Raw genomic sequence first — 26,084 nt, 5'->3', positions numbered from 1 at the left:
CTTGCTAGTTGTTTGGCATAGGGTGTCCAGTACTGTAGCTTGCTGGTCGTTGAGTGGAGCTGGGTCTTAGCGTTGAGATGGAGATCTGTGGGAGATTTTCGCCGTTTGATATTATGTGGAGCTGGGAGGTCTCTTGTGGACCAGTGTCCTGAACTTGGCTCTCCCACCTCAGAAGCACAGCCCTGATGCTTGGCTGGAGCACCAAGAGCCTGTCATCCACACGGCTCAGAATAAAAGGGAGGGAAAAAAGAAAGAAATAAAATAAAATAAAATAAAATAAAATGAAGTTATTAAAATAAAAAATAATTATTAAAAGGAAAATTTGTTAAGTAATAAAGAAAAAAAGAAAGAAATTAATGAGAGAGCAACCAAACCAAAAAACAAATCCACCAATGATAACAAGTGCTAAACACTATAGTAAAAAAAAGAAAAAAGGACAGACAGAACCCTAGGACAAATGGTAAAAGCAAAGCTATACAGACAAAATCACACACAGAAGCGTACACATACACAGTCACAAAAAGAGAAAAAGGGATAAAAGTATATATATCGTTGCTCCCAAGGTCCACCTCCTCAATTTGGGATGGTTCGTTGTCTATTCAGGTATTCCACAGATGCAGGGTACATCAAGTTGATTGTGGAGCTTTAATCCGCTGCTCCTGAGGCTAACACCCCTCTTTAATGTAGGATTTTGTAAAACACAAAATACAGCCAGACCCATGAATTTTCAAACATTTATTTGCATATACTCCTTGACATTTTATATATTATGAATAAATCCCAGAAGTGATGAAAGTCTTAAATAATTTTCTAATACTCTTCAAGACACCTTCCCCTTTCCTCTGATTTTAAACCTTCCACCCATGGAGAGTCAGTGAAAGAAGACAAGTTCTCAAGGTTCCTTGGTAATTGATTCACAATTCTTACTTATTTAAGTGTTTTTTTGGTGATTTCCTCTCAATGTTCAGCTGTAGGTGAGGCAGTGATGAACAGTAGTAGCTAAGAACTCAGGCTGTGGGACCAGACTATCAAAGTTTAAATCCTGGCTTCATCATTTGCAAGCTGTGAGATCTTGAATGTTTAAATTACATAAACTCTTTTCTCATCTGTAAAATTGGGATAACAATAGTACATTCCTCTAAGGGTGGATGTGGGGATTAAGTGAGTTAAAAGATGTAAGGCATTAGAGCAGTGCTCAATAAGGTTGGCTGTTATTACCATTGGAATGGATGTTATCAACTCCAATGTCCTTCATTCCAGGTGGATTAAGTAATTGATTCTTATTAAGTGGAATTTAAATTGGGATCTTGGAGTTTTTTAAGTTTCATATTGAAAAAATATTTAGAAGGTAGAATAGAGATCATCCAGTCAAAGTATATGATAGATGAGGAAACTGACATTACGGTTATGCTCAGAGTAGTGGCATGGCTGTAACTGGACCTCGGACCTCTGAACTCTTCTCACGGTCCACTCTCTGTGTCTGACAACTGTCAGGATCCTTGGTCCTGAGCCCTACATGCCCTGTGTCTCCAGGAATTCACTTGTAGCATTAATGCTATCAGATGCTTTACAGGGGTGGATCACCTCTCCCCTCTTCTGTTTGGCCCTTACTTGAATAGAGTAGAGACTTGATCTTGGTATTATTTTATAATAGTGATTGTTGAGAATATAGCCTTCAGATCGCCCGCAGGTTTGTTCTGCTTAAGTCTGAGGCAAAACCACAACTCGCATTAGGGTAGGCCTCATGTTGGGAAAGGATCGTGACTTAAAAAAAAAATCTCCCTGAAACATCGATGAATGCAAATTTGATATCAAACCAATGTATTGGGGTTTCTGTATGATGATATATTTGAAAGTGGGATTCACTTATATTCAACAAGTAGTTATTGTGTGTGATAAGCATTTATAGGGCATTGAGGTAGTTGTATACTAAATCTGGGGAATTGGAACCCTAAAAAATAATCTACAGAAATTTTGCCCCTCCCTGATTTACCTTACATTCTTAAGGTTAGCAGTCTTTCTGTCTTCCTTTTACTAGTACTTCTCTTCTCTGTAAAACAGCACTCCAGATGTTCCTTCTAGTGGTGCTAGTCAAAGTGGCGAGCCCCATGATTGGGTCTTCTTGACCTCACTCCTCATTTTGAATGTGACCTCACCTTGAGAAAAAAATATTTGGGTTTTGACAAAGTTACAATTCCTGTAGGGGAGCTTTTCTAGTACCTCCTGTAATCTCTTACAAATAAAACATGGAAAAGCAGAATCTGCATAATCAGAGTGGGGGTTTTTTTGTTATATATATTTTTTTAATTTATTTTATTTTTGGCTGCGATGGGTCTTTGTTGCTGCGTGCAGGCTTTCTCTAGTTGCGACGAGCAGGGGCTACTCTTTGTTGCGGCACATGGGCTTCTCATTGCGGTGGCTTCTCTTGTTGCAGAGCACGGGCCCTAGACGCACGGGCTTCAGTAGTTGTGGCACGTGGGCTCGGTAGTTGTGGCGCACGGGGTTAGTTGCTACGCAGCATGTGGGTTCTTCCCAGATTAGGGCTTGAACCCATGTCCCCTGCATTGGCAGGTGGATTCTTAACCACTGTGCCACCAGGGAAGTCCCAATCAGGGTGTTTAAAAACACACAATGGTGATAAATGTAACATTAATGTAAGATGTGAACAACGGAGGGAACTGGGTGTGGGGTATATGGAAACTACTAATCTTCACAACTTTTCTGTAAATCTAAAACTATTTACAAAATTTAAAATTTTATTTTTTAAAAAGGTCTTCCCCCCACCCCAAAATACATATAAAATTACTGTGACAAAATAAGTTACAGCAATTCAGTATTAGCACAGTGAGCAGTTTTTATTCTACTTTACCAGATAATCTAAGATAAAATGGTCAAGGCTGAATCACTTCAATAAGAGAAAGGTCACTATTCTTATACGAAGTCCTAGTTTGAAAACAAACGTTTCTAAGGAAATGTTAGATGTAAAAGGGAATATGAGTACAGTCTTTATGTTAAAAATTTAAAATGGGGCCTAAAGTCATTGTCTGCAACATTTTGATATCCAGGGACTAAAAGAAACAAACTGACCGACTGAAGACTGCTTCCTAATTACTTCGGCATAGTTCTGTCTAGAGCACAGATCACCCTGCATGATAGTTCATCATTATATGTTTATAAGTCTCACTCCCCAACTGAAGGCACTTGTTCATCTTTGTATCTCCAGGTTTGGTACATGACAGATGATCAGTTAGTTTCCCAACTTGAGAAGAGATACTTTCAAATGAATTAGAAACAACTAGAAATCTGAGGATCTCAAGAAGTGTACCCCGTTTTGAGGCTACTTGCAAAAGTAAATAAATGATGTAGAAAACGCATTCTGGTTTGTACTTGTGTCGGTTATCTCCACGCACTGCTGTTTTCTCCGGCTGCTGAAATCCTCCAGAGGCCCTGCTGCCCCACCACCAAGCATAGTCCCACATCAGCAAACCTTCTGGTAGAGGTGCTGGTGGGAACGAAGAGGGAACCTTTGCTGTTTCTGTCCCGGGAATCCCACCCCGTCTTTCTTAGACCCTTGCCATCAGGGTTGTGGCTTGTGGGAATGAGGTGAGAAACATGTCTTAGATTCTAACCCCACCATCGGTAGTTATATTTCTTTCCTCTTTTGTCTCCATCTCCTTTTTTCTTCTTTTCTTGAAATTCCAGGAAGAACCCTAAGTATCATTGGACTGGGTCCAACTCAGACTGAAACAGTGGTACATCTCTCCTAGGAAAGCTATGGCCCCAGTTTTAACAGAGTGTTTGTCTAGAAGTAAAATGTGTAATATTATCACACCACCTTCAGGTGTGGGGGGGCCTTTCCTGTTTTCGCAACTCCATTAAAGCAGGAATGATATTTGCTACCTAGATAGGTGGGATGTATAGGTGGTAGGAGTTACTAAATAATGTATCTTCTTTTTTAAAAGTAACATCATTAAGAAAAAACAAGTCTGTCTACCCGTCCATCTGCCTCTCTGCCCACCCTCCTACCTGTCCATCCATCTGTCCATCCACACATTCATTTCAGTTGATTCCCGTTGTCAGGAATGCTTGTAACAGGAGGGGCCATGGCCCAGGAAACAATTGACGTATCTTATAGGCATTCTTAAGGTGACATAGGCATTGGTGGCAGGTGAGCAGGATGTCCCTGGCGCCCCTGGAAGTTTGAGTTAGGACTGGATTGTTGTGCTAAGCCTGTTCTAGAAACACCAGCCCAGGACGAGCTGGGAGCTTGAGGAGTGGTTCTGGCTTTGGCTGCTGCAAGGAGGTAGATGTGACTCTTCCTATCTGCACCGTCTTGCCACTCAGAACCCATTTTATTATTTTTTGAAGTTTGATTATACTTTACCATCTCTTTCAATTGCATTTCATTTGAATTGACATTCCTGATTTGTTTTATATTTGCAATATTATTTTTTAAAGGATATCTGGAGATGTCCTTAGGTTGTCCCACACTTCCTAATGCAGATTAAAATTGCCTGATTAAAAGAAAAAAAAGGAAAAGGAGCTTACCTGTTTACTTTTCTGTCTTTTCCACTAAACTATAAGCTCTTTGAATGCGGGGCTCACCATTTTTATTCTTATCCCCAGCACCTAGGAGAATCTCTGGAACGTAGAACACACTAAGGAAGTAGTAGTTACACTAATGATTTTTAAACTCTAGATGTTCATGTTCATTTAATTTGATTATTAACTCCCTCTTTTAAATTTTCATGCTGGAGCAATAGGGCTTTGTAAAATATATAGATCATTTTCTTTTTGTAAACTGTCGTGAAGTTGTATGCATGCTGCTATCCATACTAGGATTCTGGGGGATTTTCACCCCATAATGGCATTTAGGTTTGACCTAGCCTGCTACTTCCATAAAGTGATTCATTATCTGATGGTTTGAATGTAATTTTAATAATTATAAAGTCATGACTTTGATATAAACCGGTCACTTTTTTTGCTTTTTGCCATAACAGATCTTTTTTTTAAATAAATTACAAAAGTAATAATGTTCATTACATAAAACTTGGAAAATACAGAGATACAGGTCGATAACAGATCATATGCAGTGGTGTCCTGATAAATGTTCAACAACCAGCTAAGTGTAATTGCAGTATGAATGTTGGTTGATACTTTTGTTTATATAAATAAGATGACAGTGAAACAAGCAAAACATAGGTCAGAATTTCCACCCATTTTGTCAGTGACCTGAGCAAATTTTTTGCTGATTCAGATAATAGTTTTCAAATACTGGAAGACTGTTTCCTCAATTTTGGGGTATGTTCCTCATGGAACAGCTACAAACACAACATACTTTTATTTTGAAGCTGCATTATTAACATTTTCTCCATCACTTTCTTAAGTCTAGACAATCAGTAAAATGATAAATTCAACCCTGGTTTGCCAACTTTTGCGGTGTAAATACTCCCACCTTGACCAACATGACACCACTGATGATGAATTGGAAAAAGTTGCACAGTAGCACATCATTATTATAGTATTTCCACCATTCAGAAATGATAGGCATACGTCATCTCAAGAGCATAGATAATAGTGAAATGTAGTAAAGTAATTAGGAAATGATAAGTTTTGAGTATTTATTACCTTTTTTATGTGATTTATTTGCTTGTAAGTTTATATAATTTAAATAAGTTTATATAATTTTTAATAATGGCTATGTTTAAAAACTGGCCTGTAGAATTTCTGAAAATTTAATTGTCAGCTTTCATGAGCCAGTATGAGCTGTCTCCAGCGCACTGCTGGGTAGATGTGTTCTCACTTTTCTTGTATAAATATAAAATATAAATATATAAATTATATATGTGTATATATAATGTGGGTATATATATTAATATGTATATGTGTATATATATGGTTTTTTAGGTAAGATTGAAAAAATAAGATTGGGATCACACTGAATATTCAGTTTGGGGATCTGTTTATCTACCTTATAGAAGTAAATTCTGTACTGGTCACACTCTGTTGCTTTGCCACAGACTGTACTTTAGGCCATTTCACTGTGGTATAGCTGGTCACAAGGCAGACTGGGTGAGAATGGCTGAATACAACGCCTCTCCTCTCCAGTGTGGGAGGGAAGAGGAAAGAAAGAATGGGGAGGGGACCCCAGAAATCTCCTGAGTAGCGGGCCGGTTATATCATGGTGTGGCACTGGTGTGGGCTGCTCATTCCTCTTCTCTTTAGAGCCTTGGCTCATCCACATTCTATATAGCTGGACCCCATCCCTGCCATTCTCTCCTGTGTTCTCTTCGGCATTTTCTTGCTTCCCTCCTTTCTGCTGTTTTCTAGTGCTTATAGCAGGCAGATTTACTCTCTCTGAATCTTTTAAAATGTCCTGTAAAGATAGAACTGCTGGGACTTCCGTGGCGGTCCAGTGGTTAAGACTTCGCCTTCCAGTGCAGGGGGTGTGGGTTTGATCCCTGGTCGGGGAGCTAAGATTCCACATGGCTCGCAGCCGAAAAACCAAAACATAAAACAGAAGCAGTATTGTAACAAATTCAATAAAGGCTTTAAAAAATGGTCAACATAAAAAATATTTAAAAAAAAAATAGAACTGCTAGTTTGGGGGCAGTTGTACTCGGTGTCTGCAGTCTTCATCAACAGTCATACCCTTAAATGAAGGTATCTTCAAATATCTAATGTGTATCCTAAAACCTGTTTTTCTGTGGGCTCCCTAATCTAGCGATTTACTGTACCTGTTAGGTAATTTCATGTAATTCTTAGTAGTCATCATTTTAAATGCCTTTAAAGTCTTTTGGCTGCCAAATATGTTCTTGTTTTACAATGAGAAAGATTTCCAGTGGCTTTGCAAAAACTAGGTATTAGCTGGTAGGTGCGCTGCTTGCAATCCTTATTGTAATGGAGAAGTTGTTGAATATCGCAGTAAACGTTCTCATGCCTACCCGCTGCTAAAGTTCTGTTCCAGTTCCCAGAGGAGAACAAGTCTGCATGTTTGTTGTTAGAATGAGCTCAGCTATCTCTGTGTTCTCTTTTACAATTCTTAGTCAAAGTTTTAAGCTTTAACAGAAACTCTAAGAACTGCCAGCTTTTGAAGTACTTGGTTAAATGATTTTTTTAATGTATTTGTTTTTATTAGCAAAACAAAAGCCTTTTTTTAGGCCTTCAACATATGAAAATGATCAGATTTTTCTGTTTTGTTATGTTTATTGCTTCATTATTATTTCCTCCACCACTGATTGAGCCTATTTTATTCTGGCTTAGACATCACTGAGATTTGGTGAAAAGATAGACATGTAATGCTGTAGGAAACTATAAAAGGGTAAAAGGAAAGACTTAGCCAACCTAAAACCTTTGATCAAGAAATTACAAAGCTAAGAAATGCGTGGCTACGACATTCACTTTTAAAAGAGATTTTTAAAAAAGTATTGGTCTAGAAAAATCTTGTAGTGCCTTATAACAAATAATTTATGCATTTTTATTAATAACATTTAAACCTAGCTTTTAAAAAATACCTGCCTCACTATTTCAAATAAAAAATGGAGCCAACATTTTAGAAATAATATCTTTGTTAAGTTTTAAAGTCAAGGTTTCAAACTGACCTAATTTTCTATCTTATTGGAAGCATCACTTAACTGATATTTTGATCAGTTTCAGATGCTTAAAATATATATTTGTTTTTGCAATGAAAAATAGCAAAACTGCCTTGTGGCAGTTTTATTTTCATCCCATAAAGAATGGAGAGGGGACTTCCCTGGTGGCGCAGTGGTTAAGAATTCGCCTGCCAATGCAGGGGACACGGGTTCGAGCTCTGGTCGGGGAAGATCCCGCATGCTGCGGAGCAACTAAGCCCATTCGCCACAGCTACTGAACCTGCACTCTACAGCCTGCGAGCCACAGCTGCTGAGCTCGAGAGCCACAACTACTGAAGCCCGCGCACCTAGAGCCCATGCTCCGCAACAAGAGAAGCCGCTGCAATGAGAAGCCCGCGCACCACAGCAGAGAGTAGCCCCCGCTCACCGCAACTAGAGAAAGACTGCACGCAGCAACGAAGACCCAATGCAGCCAAAAATAAATAAATAATGGAGAAACACGAAATCATGTTTCTCACCTTTTTTCTTTCCCTGCTGCCTTCTACTAAACCCACTGATTTTTCATATGCTATTATTAATAGTAAGAGTTCATTTTTTACAAGAGGATACTACAGTGGTTAATTGAGATGAATTTGATCTCATTTGAAAACTACCACATGCTGAGGTTAAGGCATCTTCCCAAATATTCATATGCCTGCACACACTCCTTTGTTTGGAACATATTTTGTTGCTAGCCCAGCTCCAAATATCAGCTGCTTCTGGAACTTCTGAGTTTTGGTACTGATTTTTTTTTTTTTTTAAAGAAGATGTTGGGGGTAGGAGTTTATTAATTTTATTTATTTATTTTTGCTGTGTTGCGTCTTCGTTTCTGTGCGAGGGCTTTCTCTAGTTGTGGCAAGTGAGGGCCGCTCTTCATCGCGGTGCGCGGGCCTCTCACTGTTGTGGCCTCTCCCGTTGCGGAGCACAGGCTCCGGATGCGCAGGCTCAGTAGTTGTGGCTCATGGGCCTAGTTGCTCCGCGGCATGTGGGATCCCCCCAGACCAGGGCTCGAACCCGTGTCCCCTGCATTAGCAGGCAGATTCTCAACCACTGCGCCACCAGGGAAGTCCTTTGGTACTGATTTTGATTGCCCATGTCATCAGGAGACGCCAAGCATCTATGCTATGCAATTATCTCTTCTAGTTAATCCTGAATTATTCAAAGTGAGTTAGGAATGATGTCAAAACCAAGGCCAAAAATATTGGTCTATACTATTGTACCTAATTGTACCTCCACTAAAAATCAATCCCCTCACTTTCACTCTGATAGATTTATCAAGTTGTGTGTAGAGTGTAATTCCTCTTTTCCTCCTTCCATCCTTCCTACCTTGTCCTCCTGCATCCTTTGTTTATATGACCTAAAATTCAACTAATCTATTAATCAGATACTCTCCCTTACTTATCTACATATATATTCCTTTGATTTTTTTTCAGTGTCTCCAAAGGAATAGAGTTAATCTCAGGTTATTTTTTAAGTGTTAGATTTGTTCATGTACTAAGGAAGGAAAAAGATAAATAAAAGCTGTAACCAGAAATGTTAGAAAAGAGCTCATCTCCATAACTGACATCAAAAAGTGTTACCAGCTACGTCTCTGAGTTTACAGCAGCAGTGAAGGGGTGGGGTCATTACCTCTTTCTGCGTCCCACGCTCTTCCATCCTTTTGCATAATAGGACCAAGAGAATAGAAAAATAGATTACATGTTCTGATGAGAACTGTCATAAAAAAACACACTTATACCAAAAAGCAGATTTTTCTAGGTAGGTGATAAATTAATGTTATGAGAAACTCTTCCTCCTTCTCTTTTCTCCCTGAATATTTTTTTCATCCTTGAGCAGAGGGTTTTCACTTGGTGTTTGCTTCTTATCATCTAGGCATTAGGACTCTGTATATGGTCTGTGATGTAGGAAACATCTGCCTTTAATTGTTCCTTCTGTAGTGTGACCAAGTGACTCTGGATTTCCACCAAGCTTCCTGTGTCCTAATTTTTCTTGCCAGGTAGAGTCCCCTGCCAGTCTCCTGTCTGTCACAGGAGTTTATCCCAGGTTTTCCCTAACATCCATAAGGAAGTGTCCAAAGGGATGTGGCAGCCTTTTCCAGTAGAAGCTCTGCTGCAGGATGACAGATTTTAGGGAAAGGTGTGGATTTTCTTTTTTTTCTTTTTTAAAAAGAACTTCTCTTTAAAAAATTTAAAAGTCATTGTTAAATAGGGTAGAATTGCATGAGTCATTTGTCTTTAGGAGACTTTTTCTTTACTTATGATCTAAAATATTTTATGGCATGGAATCTGAACATGCCAAAAGTACTTTAAAAGTTGTCTTAATTTTTTTAAATTGTCCGTACTTATTTTTTTTAACTTAAGGTTTATATGCAACATCATTCCAATATGCACATTGCCTGAGAAGGAGTTTATAGACTAGCAGAGGAAATAATACAACAAAACACCTCTAATACAAGGTACCAAGAATATGAAAGACCTAATTTTAAGAAAAGCAGAACTACACACAAATTGTGAGCTCCTGCCCACAGGCTTCTCGCTAGACCATGAGCATCTTACAGCCAGGGACCATGTCCTAATTGTAGATTTTATTTCTTTGGTATCTAGCATAATACCTGGAATAAAATAAGCGTTAAAGTTCCTGGTTGAAAATGAAAAATTTCTATTCGTAACTGGGTACATGCCTGTCTTTTGGTCAAAAATACAGACATCATCAGCTAATAAGACAGAAGTTTGAAAAATCAGGCTCTGGATGTGTTGGGTGCTTCAAACTTGAAACTGCTTGAAGCTGCTATCTATTTATTTGACATTTTATTATCCCTCACTCTGTCCTGGCATATATATAATGGACGCCCCTTTAGAACCGTGAGATCTTTTTCATGCCCTTTACCAACAAATAACTTTTTTTTTTTTTTTTTTTTTTTGCGGTACGCGGGCCTCTCACTGTTGTGGCCTCTCCCGTTGCGGAGCACAGGCTCCGGACGCGCAGGCTCAACGGCCATGGCTCACGGGCCCAGCCGCTCCGCGTCGTGTGGGATCTTCCCGGACCGGGGCACGAACCCGCGTCCCCTGCATCGGCAGGCGGACTCTCAACCGCTGCGCCACCAGGGAAGCCCGCAACAAATAACTTTTAATCATAAAATTTAATCCTCCTATATTGCTATATATCCAGCAAGGGGAGGGGTAAATTTTAGCCCTTTTTCTCTTTCTGGGTTTTCTATGTAAACTCATTCTGTAGATCACTTTAGGTTGACTATAAAGGAAAGATATAAACCCAGAAAAGATTTATTCTGATTATTATTTCCTTGGTTCATTCAATAGGTGTTTGTTGAACACAGTTGTACATCAGACCCACAGTTTTCACCCTTTTTGTGTTAACATCTGAAGATCCAGCTAAAGACCCTATTCTCACATGTTGCAGTAAACGCCACCTTTCTTAGGTGCTGACTTGACATTATGCCTATTCCTCTTCTCAGAGTAAGTTGTACGTGCTCTACATCATATAACATAACCCACAGTTGCATCTGATTAATATCACTGTATGCTATTGTGTATGAGACGTGGTTTGAAATTTAGCAGCACACCAGTGAAGTTTGTGCTGCTTATGGGTTGGGAATTACCAGAGGCTTAACTTATAAAATTACCCCTGAAATTCCATTAATTGACACTTAAAGTACAGTATTTGTTGCCAAATTAGGTGCCATGTCGATGCCATCTCTTAATAAGGTGAACCTGGCCAGTTTTCCATCTACTGTTAGGAGAGAGTTCTGTTCTTCTTTGAGCACCAGATGCTCATCAAGGTGACATTTTGTAGGAAAAATACCTATTTTTAAACATCAGACCCAGACACTTTCGGCAAGATGTGCATACAAGATGTACCTGGGAACTGAAACCAACAGAACAAAGCCAGCAGCAAAATTATTTCTGGGGATTTGCTTATTAAGTAGATTGTAGGTGGGATCACCTGTACTATTCAAGTTACATGTGTTTCTGTCTGTGAGTAGGATTGAGTTTGCATTAGTTCAGTGAGCACGTGATCCCACTGAGCTGCACTATAAAAACGAGTGGAGACCGTCTCTTTCCTTGAGAAGTTTGCAGGCTAATTAGGAAGTCAAGACATGCAAGTGTGGGAAAAAAGAAAAAAACAAAAAGCATTGGAAAGGACAACATATTCTAATTTTAAATGTACTCTAGTTATTAATAGTAGAGTTGAAAGCCTCTTTGCAGGATCTTTGAACACTTTTGTGGGATTTGTTTTTTAATAGAGCTAGAGAAATATGAAACTCTGCAGAGCTACTGATCACCATGCCCATTTTGTGAAAAACGTCATGGGAAGCATGACCTAAAGGAACAGAGATCTGTGTTCTCAATGGGGAAAATACAGCGCTCACAAAAGCCTGGAGGTCTGCTTTGTTCTCTTGGCTTTGTTGTTGCTTCAGCTTCGTAAGAGATTAGGTACATGAGAAGCATGCATTGTGAAACTCAGAATGGTTGTTAAGTTGTGAATAATCATTGCAACTGAAATGCGAATGGTCAATTATGTGAATTTATAAGGTAGGGTTATGATAACTACAGGGCAACTCAACTGGCGTGGGCAGAATAGCTCCAAAAATTTCAACCACATGTAATTATGGACTCCAGAAGTTTATTGGCAAACAGGGTGGGAAAGAGAACTAACATTTTTTGAGACTCTAATAAATGCCAAGCACCGTGCTGTGTATCTTATGTAGTATTTTTTCATTCAGTTTTAGTAACAAGCCAAAAGATGGGCATTCGTATCCACATATTACAAATAAGAAACAATCCCAGCAAGGAAGTAAATTGGCCGAGCTCACACAAATAGGAAAGCAGGTCTCTGGCCAGCTCCAGATTCTGTCCTTTTCCCACTGCAGTCATGATACCCCGGAGGTACATCATGCATTCTGTTTGCTTTCTTTCTGCCTGTCCTCTGTATTCTTCAGGTTCACCGGCACACTGTCAATAGAACTCATTTTACAAATTTTGTAACACATAGAGTGTGTTAATGAAACTCATTTAAATATGTATTAACTTTTTTTGTCCAGAAACCAAATATGTAAATAAAGGTTATACATATGATTTTCTTGTCTTTGAAAAAGATTAAGTAGAAAAATACCTGATGTAACTTGATGTTATATTATAGATCTCAGTGATTATACTTGAGCTGTCAAGGTGATGAAAAAGAAAGTTAGTAAACTCAGAACTCATACAACTTTTTGCCTAAAGCTTTCAAAGTATTAATAGAAGTATTTTATCGTTTTGTTTTAGTTTTTAACTTTAGCAAAAGTCATTCTAATTGGACCTCAATTATTTTTCTTTACTAACCTTTATTTTCTAATTCTGAAGAAGGAATTCACTCCCCTTGCCATACCCAAACTTTATGGAAGCCAATCAGAGTTTTAAACCTAAAACATAATTTGTTTTCATTAGTTTCAGATAACTACACTTAATCTTATTTTTTTCCATTCCCCACAGTGTATCAGATCTGGCTCTACATATTATGATGATGATATTAACTTAGACACTTCTAAAATGACATCATAGCTTTATATTTGTCTCAGTGGCAAAATATTATTTACTAACTCATACTTTCTTCTCCCATTACATGATATTGTCTTCATCTAGCAGGCAATATAGGGTGATAAATTTTGACTGATGCACGCAGAAGATGAAAGCACAAGTATTTTTGTTATTCTGTAACACTAGTGCTTTCTGTTTTGAGAAGCAAATCAAGGTTGGCCCAAGGCTTTGTTTATAAAAGTGCTATGTATGTGATGATTTGTTTTTCTGCAGTGCAGCAAGTCAAGGTTTATTGTAGTCCTGAAATTAGTATCATAAAAAAATCCGTGCACATAATCCTTGGTTTGTAAACACCTGACTTAAAAAGGTTATTTTCATAGAATGACTGACTTCTTATGTTCCTTCTTAGAAAGACTAATTTTTTCACCTGATATAGCCATAGTACCGCTTTTCTAAAACTGTTCTTGGTGCTAGAAATTTCTTTTACTTCTTCTCTTCTCATCACTGCCTTTGTCCTATTCCCTCGCATTGAGCCTCTACCCCTGCCCCATTTATTCCGACTGCTGCCACCATCAACTTGGCAGCCGGAAATGGCAAAGCCAACATCTTTCCCATCTGTATAAACACTGTTACTCTTTTTTGTTGCCATTGGCTTAGTGGTCCAACTGAGGGCAATTTTCCTCCAGGGGACATTTGGCAATGTCTAGAGACATTTTGGGTTGTCAGAACTGCAGAGGGGTGGGGGGAGTGTGCTTTTGGCATCTGGTACATATAGGCCAGGGATGCTGCGAATCCTCCTATAATACGCAGGACAGCCCCCTACCCCTGCCCCCTTAACAAATGTCGGCAGTACCAAAGGTGAGAAAACCTGCACTAGTTCTATTCAAGCATCAGCTCTGTCTTTTCCTCACCTCTCCCAGGGCTAAACTTAGACATTCCTCTTTTGAACTCCCATAATACCTTGTATAACATTTTTTTCATATCCTGTTTATATCTTTTATTTGTTGATCTTGTCAATAAGATTGCATACTTCTTGAGGGAAGAGGGTATTGATTACCAATATTTGTGTCCCCAGTTTGTGGCAAAATGTCAGATACATAGTGAGAACTCCATACGTGAATAAATGCATGTTTGAATAAGACACCCTAGACTTCTCCAGTGCCTTTCTGGAACTTCCAGAAACCTCCTCTTGCTCACTTTTATCTTCTTTTTCCTACATCTACTCATTACTTATTTTTTAAAACGTGAGTGTGTCAACCCTATCATTCATATATTTAGTTCCTAAAAATATGGATCTACCCACAATTCAAGACATATGGTGGGATAGGGAGGGTGGGAGGGAGATGCAAGAGGAAGGAGATATGGGGATATATGTATATATATAGCTGACTCACTTTGTTATATAGCAGAAACTATCACACCATTGTAAAGCAATTATACTCCAATAAAGATGTTAAAAAAAAAAAGAAGACATGTAATGCCAGACTCCTGGGTTTATTCATAAACCCTTTAAAAATGTCAGGCATGCCATAAACATCATGGCTGGTGCATACAGACCAGCTACAGTCAACAGGGCTTGTTCTAGGGAGATGTCCCAGACAAATTCCTACTTGCTTTTGAAGCACTTTGCTGTCATATCCCTGACCCATGGATTCTTAGTGTTTGACCTAGCTAGTCATGCCTGGCATCAACACTGCCCTCTGTAGCATGTTCCCACATCCTTTGGCATGGCATTTGGGTTCCATTCCCTTCTTATCTTTGACTATGGCTTCTTCAAATGTGGGGCTCAAACCATGCTCAATCTCTTTACTCCTGATGGTTTGCTACCTGACGCTCTCTCTTTAGAACCTTTCCTCCTACACATTCTTCAGGTCTCAGTCAAGACACATGTCACATGTTAGAAGCCTCTCCTTGGACCCCAAGATTGAGTGATGTATACCTTCTGTGCCTTCACAGCACCTTGTGCCTACCCCTGTATACTATTAATAGAAAAGCAGTTGCAGTATCTGTCTTTCTCACCAAGGTCAGAGTCTGTGCTTTCAAGGCATTTCTGGTGCCTGGTACATATTATACATGTAATAAGTATTAGATGTATGAGAGAATGGATAAGACAGAATACCTCTTCCAGCCTGCAAATATCGCACGGATCTGGTTAAACCTTTCTGCTGGGAGGTGGAGATAGATCAGTCCAAATGTTGAGAGCCTTTGGAGAAGATGCTACGTACAAGGAGATAACGTTTATGTTCATTGGCAGCTTTATCAGCTTGACTAGAGGGCTGTACCTCTAGATCACATTAGTTTAACTCCTTGTTAAGCTGATGGCTTTATTAACTAGTACTCTAATGATATGCCCATGGCCTTTATTGAGGATTTTTATATAGAATGCATTTTTTAAAATATACTCAGTTGCCTCTGCACATAGAAAGAACTCCAAAACCTATAAGATGTTGCGGGATGGGCACTTGCAGGCACTGTTCTGATTTGTTTACCAGACAAGCCAAATCCAGCAACTCCTGGATTTGGGAAAACAGTTTTTTTCCTTACCAGAGAGAGTGGTGGGGCAATGAATTGAAACTTGGGAACAAGCTGTTGCTTTGAAAGTTGGATAAAGATTTTTTTTAGTCTGTTTTATTTTGATAAAACATGATCCAAAATAAAGAGAGATTGGATTTTCTTAGATGAGATTAAGAACAACCATTGTGTTTGCTGTTGTTGACAACATTACAGTGTCATACTTAGCAACTTTTGTTCTTTCCTGTCATCTGCAGAGTCTGGATGAAACTTCAATGTGAAATTTTGGGGGCCAGCTTTATGCCTAGGGGCAATTTGCTTACATATTGAACTTTGTGGAACAGTGGAACATTCAAAAACTTAACACCCATCCACCCAAGCCTGAATTGTAGACTTTTGGATTATAATCAGACACTAGTGAATCCACATCTGGCTCTGCCACTCACCAGCTGTGTGACTGCAGCCCTAACCTCTAAGCCTCAGTTTCCTCCTCATTTTCAAAATGGATCGTGTGTTTGGCACACGTAATAATAAGCTGTTCTCATCGTCATCTTCATTGCTGAAATCTCATTTCATTATGTTGAGAAACTTTTTTTTAATGCAATTTTCTTTGTTAAAGACACTTTCTTAACAACTAAGCAAGGTTCTCTGCAAAAACAGTGGGAGAGAGTGATCCTACAGCACAGCCTGGGAAGGGCTATTGGGAGAAAGTGGGAAGAAAGGATAGAAGGGGACCGTGAACAGCTGGGGACCCCAGAGTCCTGGAGGAAGACAAATCAGCATCAGGAGTCACACCTGAGACAGTTCTGTCTTGACCGCAACTTTTGGTTCTCCTCCTCAGGATCGAAAGCCATTTCCCCAAGCCCTCGTTTCCCTTGGAAGGTTCTTTGACTCTCATACTCTGTAGTGGGTTTATCTGCCGCACCAAGAACAAGGGCACCTGATAATAGGGCAGCAGTGCTTGAAGAGCAGAAGGCAAAAGATCTGGGTCAGCTCTGCCAGGCGCCAGGACGTGGGCTTATAAAATTAGAATGGAGTAAAGATGCAGTTTCACAGTCCTGTGTTTTGTCATGAAGGGGCCTGGGCTCAGGTTCTGTCTGAACGGCAGAAACCAGAGGAGAGCAAGTGAATCTCAAAGAAAAAAAATCTCTTAAAAACACAAACTGTTAGGCCTACTATCTGTATGATATCAGACCCCAAAGTGAGACCCTGTCAAGGGTTGTGTGTGTTGTCAGATGTGTTGTGATGGCCTTAAAGATTGTGAACAAACATGAATCATGCTAATAACGGCTCACGTTTATTGAACGAACACACACTTTGTTCCAGGCACTGTGTCAAATGCTTTAATGGATTCTCTCTCTTACTGTTCACAATGACCTCATGCGGGAGTTGAGTTATTCTTGATTTTATACGTGAGGAAACGAGGGGCCTTGGAGAAGCTAAGTAATTTAATTTGCACAAAGTCACACCAGCTGACAGGCAGAGGCGCCAAAAGTGAATATGGGCAGTTGGACCCAGAACAGGCTCTGCTGCCCCCTCCTCTGACCAGGGGTCATGTGGCCGTGTCTACTGTCCCGTGGTGGCCATCCTGCCTGGATGTTCCCAGCTGAGACATGAGCCTGAGCTCGTGCTGAGGGAGGATTCCTCTGAGGTCTTAAGACTAGAGAGTGGTACCTTCCACTGCAGTCTGGGCTCTGCAGAAAGATGGAGATAAAGGCGCATCTTCAAAACCCCAGATTTTGCACCTACAGCTATGTTTGAGATACAGACATTGTATGCACTGCACAGCCTGGAGGCTACTCCAGCATCTCCCAAAACTACTTCCCATAGAGATGTGTTGGACCACTGGCCTTCTTTCTAATTCTCCCTTCCACAAAACCTGTCAACCTCTAAAGGAGAACTTTAGAGCTTGGAAGATGTTGTTTTAGACATAAGATGGTTGCTTGGTTTGGTTGGTTTTTAGATCTAGCCTGAACATGATGCTGCAAGTCTTGAATTGTAGAACCTGAGCTGACCTCAGTCAAAATTCTGTTTTGTGCCAAAGTTTCCACCCCCGACACACAACTTTTTATTAAAGTATAACATACAGAAAAATACACAAAGTGTACAGCGCCACGAATTATCACACCTACTCAGCACCCCTGAAGGCCACCCTGTATTAGTTTCCTAGAGCTGCCCTAACAATACTATAAACTGAGTGACTTATAACAACAGAAGTTTATTGTCTCACAGTTCTAGAGTCTAGAAGTTTGGAATCCAGCCCGTCAGAGGGGTCACGCTCCCTCTGAAAGCCGCAGGGGGTCCTTCCTTGCCTCTTCTTAGCTTCTGGGGGTCTGCCAGTGTCTTCGGTGTTCCTCGCCTTGCAGCTGCATCCCTGTCTCCCCACCTCCATGGCGTCTTCCCTTTGCGTCTGTGTCTTCACATGGTCTTCTTCTAAAGACACCAGTTACATTGGAATTAGGGGCCCACCCCACTCCAGTATGACCTCATCTTCACTATAGTAATGACATCTGTATTGACCTTATTTCCAAATAAGGTCACATTCTGAGGTACTAGGGGTTGGGACCTCAACGTATCTTTTTTAGGGAGGAAACAGTTCAACCCAAATGACCCCTACCGTGTTCCACCCTAGTCAATATACCTTTCTCCTTCACAAAGGTAACAGTGTTGTAACATCCCTTCAGATCAGTAGAGACATTCAATAACATCCCTTATACCCTGCCTGGATACATACATGAAACTTTGCATTGCTTTTTTTTTTTTTTTGGACCCTGCCACACGGCATGCGGGATCTTAGTTCCCTGACCAGGGATTAAACCCTTGCCCCCTGGAGTGGAAGCGCAGAGTATTAACCACTGGACCGCCAGGGAAGTCCCCTAAACTTTGGCTTTTTGAGCCCTGCTTCTAAGTACAGTTTCTGATCTTTTTAATTACTGTACCTGAGTCAACATAATACTAACATGCAGTCTCTGCACTTTTACACCAAGAAGTTTCTTCTGAAAACTTCAGTCATCCTATTTGCATTTTAGTGCTGTTGCCTCTTCTGTGTTACCTTATATAATTTTTTTAAGTAGTTGTCTACAGAAAGACTTCAAGAACCTTTTAAAAAAAATAAGTATTGCTGAAAATACTTATATTTTTATATTACGATCCTAGCTTCATAATATTGGAGACCTCCTGGAGCTTTTTTTTTTCTTGTCTGTCAGAATAGTATATTCTTAAAGTATCCCTCCCATAAAATGAACTGATATATCATTGTATCTTCCTGAAGTTTTATCTTATCTACCTAAGTAACTGGCAAGAGGATTTATACAGATTACCACAAGCATAAACTTTAAAAGAGCACAAATTCAAAAATAAGTATAAATTTTTTTAAAACCATTCTGAAAAAAAAATTTATAAACAAGTTTTTTTTTCCCTAAATCACATCATTAAAAGTTCATGGTTGTATATTTTTTCTAAATGACTCCAAAGATAATTAATCCAGCTGGTTTGAATAAAGACAAGAAACAAATGAGCAAACAACCTTGCAAACTAGAAGCACTAACCTTTGCGGCTGGAGAGTTTTGGCCAGTGAGTAAGGTGAGGCTCAGAAGGCTTCTGTGACTCGCCCAAGGTCACATAGTCCGGGGTAGCTAGGACCAACCAGCTATTGAACAAAACTCAAAGCAAGCAGAAGACTTCTATTTTTAGGTGGTGATACTTTTAATTCTAATCTTTGAAAGAAATGCTGTTGGGCCTGAGGTCAAATTGACTCTAAAAATGATGTATTTTGATCTGATATGAGAAGACAGGAATTCTGATTTCAAACACAAAAGAGATATAGGGGGGTCAGAATTCTTTGGGGCACCATGTAATTTCTACCTGATTTCAAGTAGTGTCCAGAAGTTCACTGGAAGACTCAGTATGTAGATAGCTATGAAAGCAAGCTTAAGGCAAAATTTTATTTATGCCGTAGACACCTCACCAGCCTCGTCAGTTCCCATAAAGCATCCTAAATATCAAAGGCAATTTGAAAAGTTTTAAAATTTATGTTTCTTAAATAGGATAGACCAGTAACTCATGTATCAAACTTGCTGCTTGGAGCCATTTGAGTCCCAGAAATGACCTGGCATTGTAAGTAATCCTTCTTTAAAAGGATTAATCAATGTGTAATAATTTTTCTTTCTTTCTTTTTCTAGCCAAGGACCCTTGTCATCCATTAGAGCAGTAATCAAGAGATGTAAGTTTGTTTCTTCCTGCTCTGTATTTTCCTCTGCAATAATTTTGAATGATGATTTAGATTTCCAGCAAGTGATTGTATTTGATGAATCTTACAAAGAATCTGACAAGAGTAGCTTCTCCTGAGGAATAATAAACCATTTCAGACAAGCAGCTAGGTTTTCAGCGTTCTTTTCAACTTCTGTTTATTGATAAGCGAGTTCCTCAGAACAGTATTTTTCTCTAGAGAACTAAGCTGTTAAAAAAAAAAAACTATATTATGTAGTCAATTTTAATGATCTAATATAAATTGTATGTAACCATTTTCTATAGGTGGAGACATCTGATGGGTTTCAAAAATATCAAACCCTGTCCTTTGTTATTGATTTACTTCCACAGTATTTTAATTTGACTCTGTAAATAAATGCTTATGGAGATCAGCTCACACTTCCACATACATGCTAGAAGTGCTGTAACAGAATTCTCTCTAAAATGGCGCGTTCATACTTTCTGACTTTACTTCTTGGTTAAAGCCTTAAAACTTGCTTTGGGTGCAGGAGTTCAACATTCTTTTTAATAAAAGGCTCTGCAAATGTCCCTTTTCCAAAAAACGCATGGATTACCTGTTTTTATTTTTAAAAAGATAAGAAAGGAATATTAAATGTTCTTCGCATTCTTTGAGCTGAGGTCACCACCCTGAGGAGAATGTATCCTATTTCTAGAAACATAAGTTATAATATTTAGTATGAATTTAGGATCTCCACAGGTGTGAAGAGCATGCATTTGAGCCATTGCAGTAAAAAAGTTGTCAGGTGGCAACACAGAAAGATATTCCACGCTTTCCCACATTTAATTTTTTGTTGGTGGTGGTGAATTATGAAGGTGTGGGAATGCCACGGTGGATATCGATGGGAATTCATATATGAAAATGAAAAATTCATGGTAACTTTATATGCCTTAGAGCCCTTGGGGAGAAAGGGGCAGATGAGGCAGGGAGGGAATTTAAAAAGGAAAGTAGGGTTTGGAATTTAGGCAAGATGTTCTTGCTGAAGATACAATTCGGGGTAATTAAGCTTATAGGGAAAAAACCTTGGAGTCGCTCAGTATTTAAGGAGATAGTGTTGAGAACAGAGAAGGCGAAAAAAAAAAGAAAAAAAAACAAGAGAATAGTGAAGGTGACAAAAGACAGAATCTTAGGAAATATTGGTGTCAGAGATCAAGCTGTGCCTTTAAGGTTCCATAGGGCCAGAGAGGCGTGAGGTCCTCTCACTGAGTCCTGTCTGCTGGCCCCTGCCTTTGTTCCCTGGCTTCTTACCTTTCCTCCCTCTTGGGTTTCAGAAGGGATTTGTTGGGGACTGTAATCCGTTCCTGAGTTCCCGTAGGTCCTCCAGCATGGCACTTGCTTACACTGAGGCCCCGGTGCCCTGCAAGGCTTAGGAGAAGGCAGCTAAGGAGGAGTGGGCCAAAAAAAGCTGAAAAAGAATGATCCCAGTAATAGAAAAACTAGGCGACAGCTATATGTTAGAGGTCAAGGGGGGAGAGGTTTTCAAAGAGAATGAGTGAACCACAAATAGCTCTTAATGCTGCAGCAGGTGAGGTGACAGGAGCTGAGAATAGGCCGTTGAGTGCGGTGCTCAGCAGTGACCTTGGAGCGGGCAGGTTCAGGAGAACGTTGAAGCTGGAAGCCACACTTCATTTCAACAATGAATGGAGCTCGTGAGGTTGGGGCAGCTGAGTAGGCTACTCTTTCATGAACCGTGGTGGTAAACAGGAGGAGAAGGATGGAGGGTCAAGCAGAGAGGAAATCTGGGCACATTTATACACTGTGTAGGATGAGGAAGTCTGGAGACTTGGGGAGGGAGGAACTAGGGGTGAGACCAGATTGGAGCAGGAGAAGAGAGGAAATAGTGAAGCAGGGCCCTAGGAGAGAGGGAGGGAGGAGGAGATGAAACAGAGGGAAAACGCCTGCTTTGAGGTGTCTTTAAAAATAATAATAGCCCAGTGATCTTTTAATTCTTATTTGTCACTCACTTTGTATACACTGAAGAAATATGTGTTGGTTGTATTTATTCCTGACGTTTAGGCAAGAAGGCCAAACAGATCCTCAGGTGCTGCCACGTAAATACAGAATGAAGAATAATTGTGTCATTCCCTCTGTGTTTTCCCTTTTTGCCCATTCTATAAGAAAAAGTTGTAAGCAAATTTTGCCTTAGCCAACTCATTAAAATGTTTGCTTTCCTATCCCAGACTCAGTCATCTGTCCTTGGCAAGGAGAAAGACTTTATCACATTGTTAAAGTAATATTCCTTAACTGGTTGTATTTTAAATTCTTTCATAATGATTCTGGATCCAATCAAGACTTGAGATCCTTCTTTTTGTGTTCCTTCTTGGGAGCCCTAAATATTTTGGGCAAAGATCTTGAAAGTGTTCTAAGTGGATGTTTCTGGAAGTTCGTGCTTTTCCTTTCATTGACTTTTTAAGAGAAAATTATTCTTTGAAATTCACAGACTTAACTAGTATTTATTGCTTTCTGTGAGTCAGGAACTATTCACTTACATTGTAAAATAACACTCTGCGTGGTCGGCGTTAACCCCATTTTACAGATGGTAGGGATACTGAGTCTCGGAGATTAAATGGCCTCACAAGGTAGATCTGAGATGTGAACCTAGACTTCCTGACTCCAGGGCCATTTTGAGCTTTCCACTCCTTGGGTGTTCCTGTTATCGTGTCAAACACCTCTAGTTTATACCCTGTCCCAAGCAAATGTAGTTAGTGAGTTATTTTTATTATTGTGATTTTCATTGGTAAGGTAGCACTGGAGCAAGGATGCTTGTAATATAATAATCCTTCTTTGTGTTTTTTTCTTCTGACAATCATTTAATTGATAATTTTGAATTATTTAAAATTAGGATTAGCATCCAGCTCTCCTGGCTCCACAAAGAGTTTAGTTCAAGAAGCAAACTGCTCCCAGCCCTTCCCATATGAGCTGTGTGAGGTGGGATAATTCATTGACCCTCTCTGATCTCAGTCTCCTCATCTGTAAGGTTGGAGTAGGATGATCATTAAGGGTGCCTCCAACCCTGGTGGCACAGTGGTTGGGAATCCACCTGCCAATGCAGGGGACACAGATTTGAGCCCTGATCCAGGAAGATCCCACATGCTGCGGAGCGACTAAGCCCGTGCGCCACAACTACTGAGCCTGCGCTCTAGAGACCACGAGCCGCAACTACTGAGCCCTCCTGCCACAACTACTGAGCCCGCGTGCCACAACTGCTGAAGCCCAAACCGCTAGAGCCCGTGCTCTGCAACAAGAGAAGCCACCGCAATGAGAAGCCCGCGCACCACAACAAAGAGTAGCCCCTGCTCACCGCAACTAGAGAAAGCCTGCGCACAGCAATGAAGACCCAACACAGCCAAAAATAAATAAATAAATAAAAATTTTTTAAAGCAGAAATTTACTAAAAAAAAAAAAAAAGGGTGGGGGGTCCCTCCAGGCTTATGATCCTGTGGAAACTTAGGAGAATTCTTTATTAGTGCTAATAATGCAAATCCAGATCGCAGTCTTTTATAAACAGCTGAATATGAATTTGCCCTGTACTTAGAATTTAGCCATATGAACTAGAAAAGTTTGAAAATAATTCTGTAAAATGATATAACTTTGACTGAAAAACCTGCCTTTATTCTGCGGCCTTAATCCAAAATGCATGGAAGACCGGCCTTGTGTGGCAGGGTTTAAAAGGAACATGTTCTGTGTGGGCCCTGGGGGCAAATTTGAGTCTCCTGGTAACAACCACATCAAATCTGTTTAATCTGGGAAAGTGAGAATGAGATTAAGCAGATAGTTGAGAAATTAGCAGGAAGAATGTGAGGCACTACATGAAAATCTGCCATGAAAATCTAAAGTGTTTCTAGCTACTAAACTTGTTCAAAACTGACAAAAAGTGCTAGTCATTTTATAAGGATCAAGAGAAAAAAGAGATTTCAAAGATGAGTGAATATGAGAAAAAAAAAAAAAACTCAGAGCAGGAGAGGGGAGAGCAAGTGTTTCTCCAAGAGTGTGGAGAAGGTCTGTAAGCATGACTGGGAGCTCTTCTCTCCCCTCATCCTGCTGCATGCAGTGCGGGAATACCACTGTGCCAACCGGGGGTTGGGGTGCTGTTACTAATGACCGCTGGGGTGAAGGGGCAGAATCAAGTGGAAGGCCACTGATTTGAAAGATGTAAACTGACTACTGAATTACCTTTTGAGTACTATTCATACTTTAAAATTGATCCCTGTCGAAGTAGCAAATCGATTTTGCAGAATGATTTTTAGATTTTTTTTTTTGGCACTGTTACTAAAAACTGTAGGAAGATTTTTTTTTTTTTTTTAACCGTGGTTATATGTGTGGATATCCTGGTCTGTACAGATATATCTTTGCCTGCAACATATTTCTTTACTCTCTGAAACTATGGTTCATCAACTTTTCCATCGAAGCACAGAGGTGGGTAGAAACAGTGGCATGACAAGACAGTTTTGCTGCTTATTCTTTTTAGAGCTTAGGCAACTGCATTCACTCTTTTTTCTCCCTTTCCTCTTCTGTAACCCCATCTTTTTTTCCCTTAGCACTCATGAATAGTGCACAGCAAAAATGCCCCGTGGACGAGGTATGTGTGTGACGATAAATAACATGATGTCTTTTAAAAGTGCTGTGTCTGCTGATTCTGGCTTTAGTGATGGTGGTGATGGGATTGTAGCACGCTCGGTGAGCCTCTGCCTTAATGAAACCGTTCTTACAAATCAGACCTGCCACTCAGAGCTTTAGCCTCTCAGTCCTCCTTTATTCCAGTAGAGAAAATGCACCTCAACTTGGTTAACTCTTGATAGAAATGTACTAGTCCATCATACCCGTTGATGGTATGAGTACAGAACATCCTCCAACTCTAGATCCAAGGGTTATGGTTTCAGATGTCAGGTTTGCTTTGCTAACCCCACGTAGGTTCGCTGTCACAGCTCCAACCCCAGCCTAAATTTCATCCCCACCTCCCGTCTTCACCCCTGCCTTCCAGCTTTGGCATCCTCCTTGTTCAGAGAGAACCAGAACTTAATAGGAGGAAGAAAGAAAAGATTCATACCTTCAACCTTTTCAAGTCAGAAGAATTGAAAAAGTAGAGTATTGGAGACATAGGAAAGTAGAAGTAGTTTATATCTGAAACAAATTCCCCTTTGTCCACAAATTTTTACAGTATAGTATTTGAAGATTTTTTTTGAAAGGTATCTTTTAAATGTGCTCCTTAAAATAGAAATACTATTCTCTATTACACATGTGTGTAATATGTGATCCCATATGTGACACATTTTCCAGGTCATCTGGTTAAGACATAATTTAATTTTAAAATAAAATTTGGAAAAAACTTAAACCATCTAGCTTTTTGAGTTTGAGGTTTAAGGGAAGAGTTAGTGCTGCAAATACAATAATACTCTCTGCTATAAACATTTTTATAAAAGTGCTTTGAACACTTTTTGCATGTATTATTATTATCTCTTAATGTAAGTAATAAAACAACTTAAGGCTTGTAAAACTCCAGAAAAATTAGAAAATAGATGGAAATTTGACCACTTCCACTCTCTTTACAATAGAGTTATAAACAAACATTACAAAAGTGTAGTAATATGGATTAGAATAGATATTTAGAATTTTTTCTGCCCGTTGTTATTTCATGTCATCATAATGCTCTTGCCATGCAATTTCTGTTTAGTAGCTGTCGTCTTTTCTCTGTTCATTCTTCAAATTATTTTTCAGAACCATGGAATGTGCTTTGAGGAGTTTTTGAAATCTATATTTTCTTATGCAATTCAGATATATAACTATAATTAACCTTATGCCATATGAAAAGATTGTTTTGATTTGCTTTTCTACTATGGATGTTAAAATTCATACATTCTCTCTGATGTCAAATATAAGCTAACTTTTTCCAATAGTATATCCTATAAAAATTTAAACCTTTATTGAATATACGAATTTTGTACTTTATCAGTGTATTCTTTCTTTTATAGCTTCTCGGACTTCTATTCAGAGTGAGCTTCATCGAGATAGGAGGTATGGTTATATTTATAATAGAGGACATATATTCTGCTAATTATGAAGTAAAAGTGTGTCATCAGTTAGCAGGTTAAATATTTCTCTCTCATAAGGAGTGTATTACAGCCTCATCAGTACATTTTCTGA

General features: G+C 39.5%; 1 protein-coding gene across 5 annotated transcripts in view; it reads left to right on the top strand.

Moving 5' to 3' along the window:
• SH3D19 (SH3 domain containing 19) overlaps positions 1 to 26,084 on the top strand; it is a 192,616-nt gene that overhangs the window by 95,808 nt on the left and 70,724 nt on the right. For 4 of the 5 annotated variants that reach the window (XR_009519507.1, XM_060012135.1, XM_060012136.1 and 1 more), the window contains exons 3-4: positions 19,858 to 19,898; positions 25,913 to 25,955. Coding sequence is in view for 4 of the 5 variants with exons in the window: in XM_060012135.1 (XP_059868118.1) it covers positions 19,858 to 19,898; positions 25,913 to 25,955 (84 nt within the window). In the remaining variant the exon portion in view is untranslated. Of the gene's footprint in view, positions 1 to 19,857; positions 19,899 to 24,481; positions 24,523 to 25,912; positions 25,956 to 26,084 lie in introns of all 5 variants that reach the window. The other variant, XM_060012137.1, reaches the window with a different exon arrangement.

Source organism: Delphinus delphis, chromosome 5 (assembly GCF_949987515.2).
Source record: "Delphinus delphis chromosome 5, mDelDel1.2, whole genome shotgun sequence".
In the NCBI taxonomy this organism is placed as follows: domain Eukaryota; kingdom Metazoa; phylum Chordata; class Mammalia; order Artiodactyla; family Delphinidae; genus Delphinus; species Delphinus delphis.
This window is presented reverse-complemented; position numbering and strand designations above follow the sequence as displayed.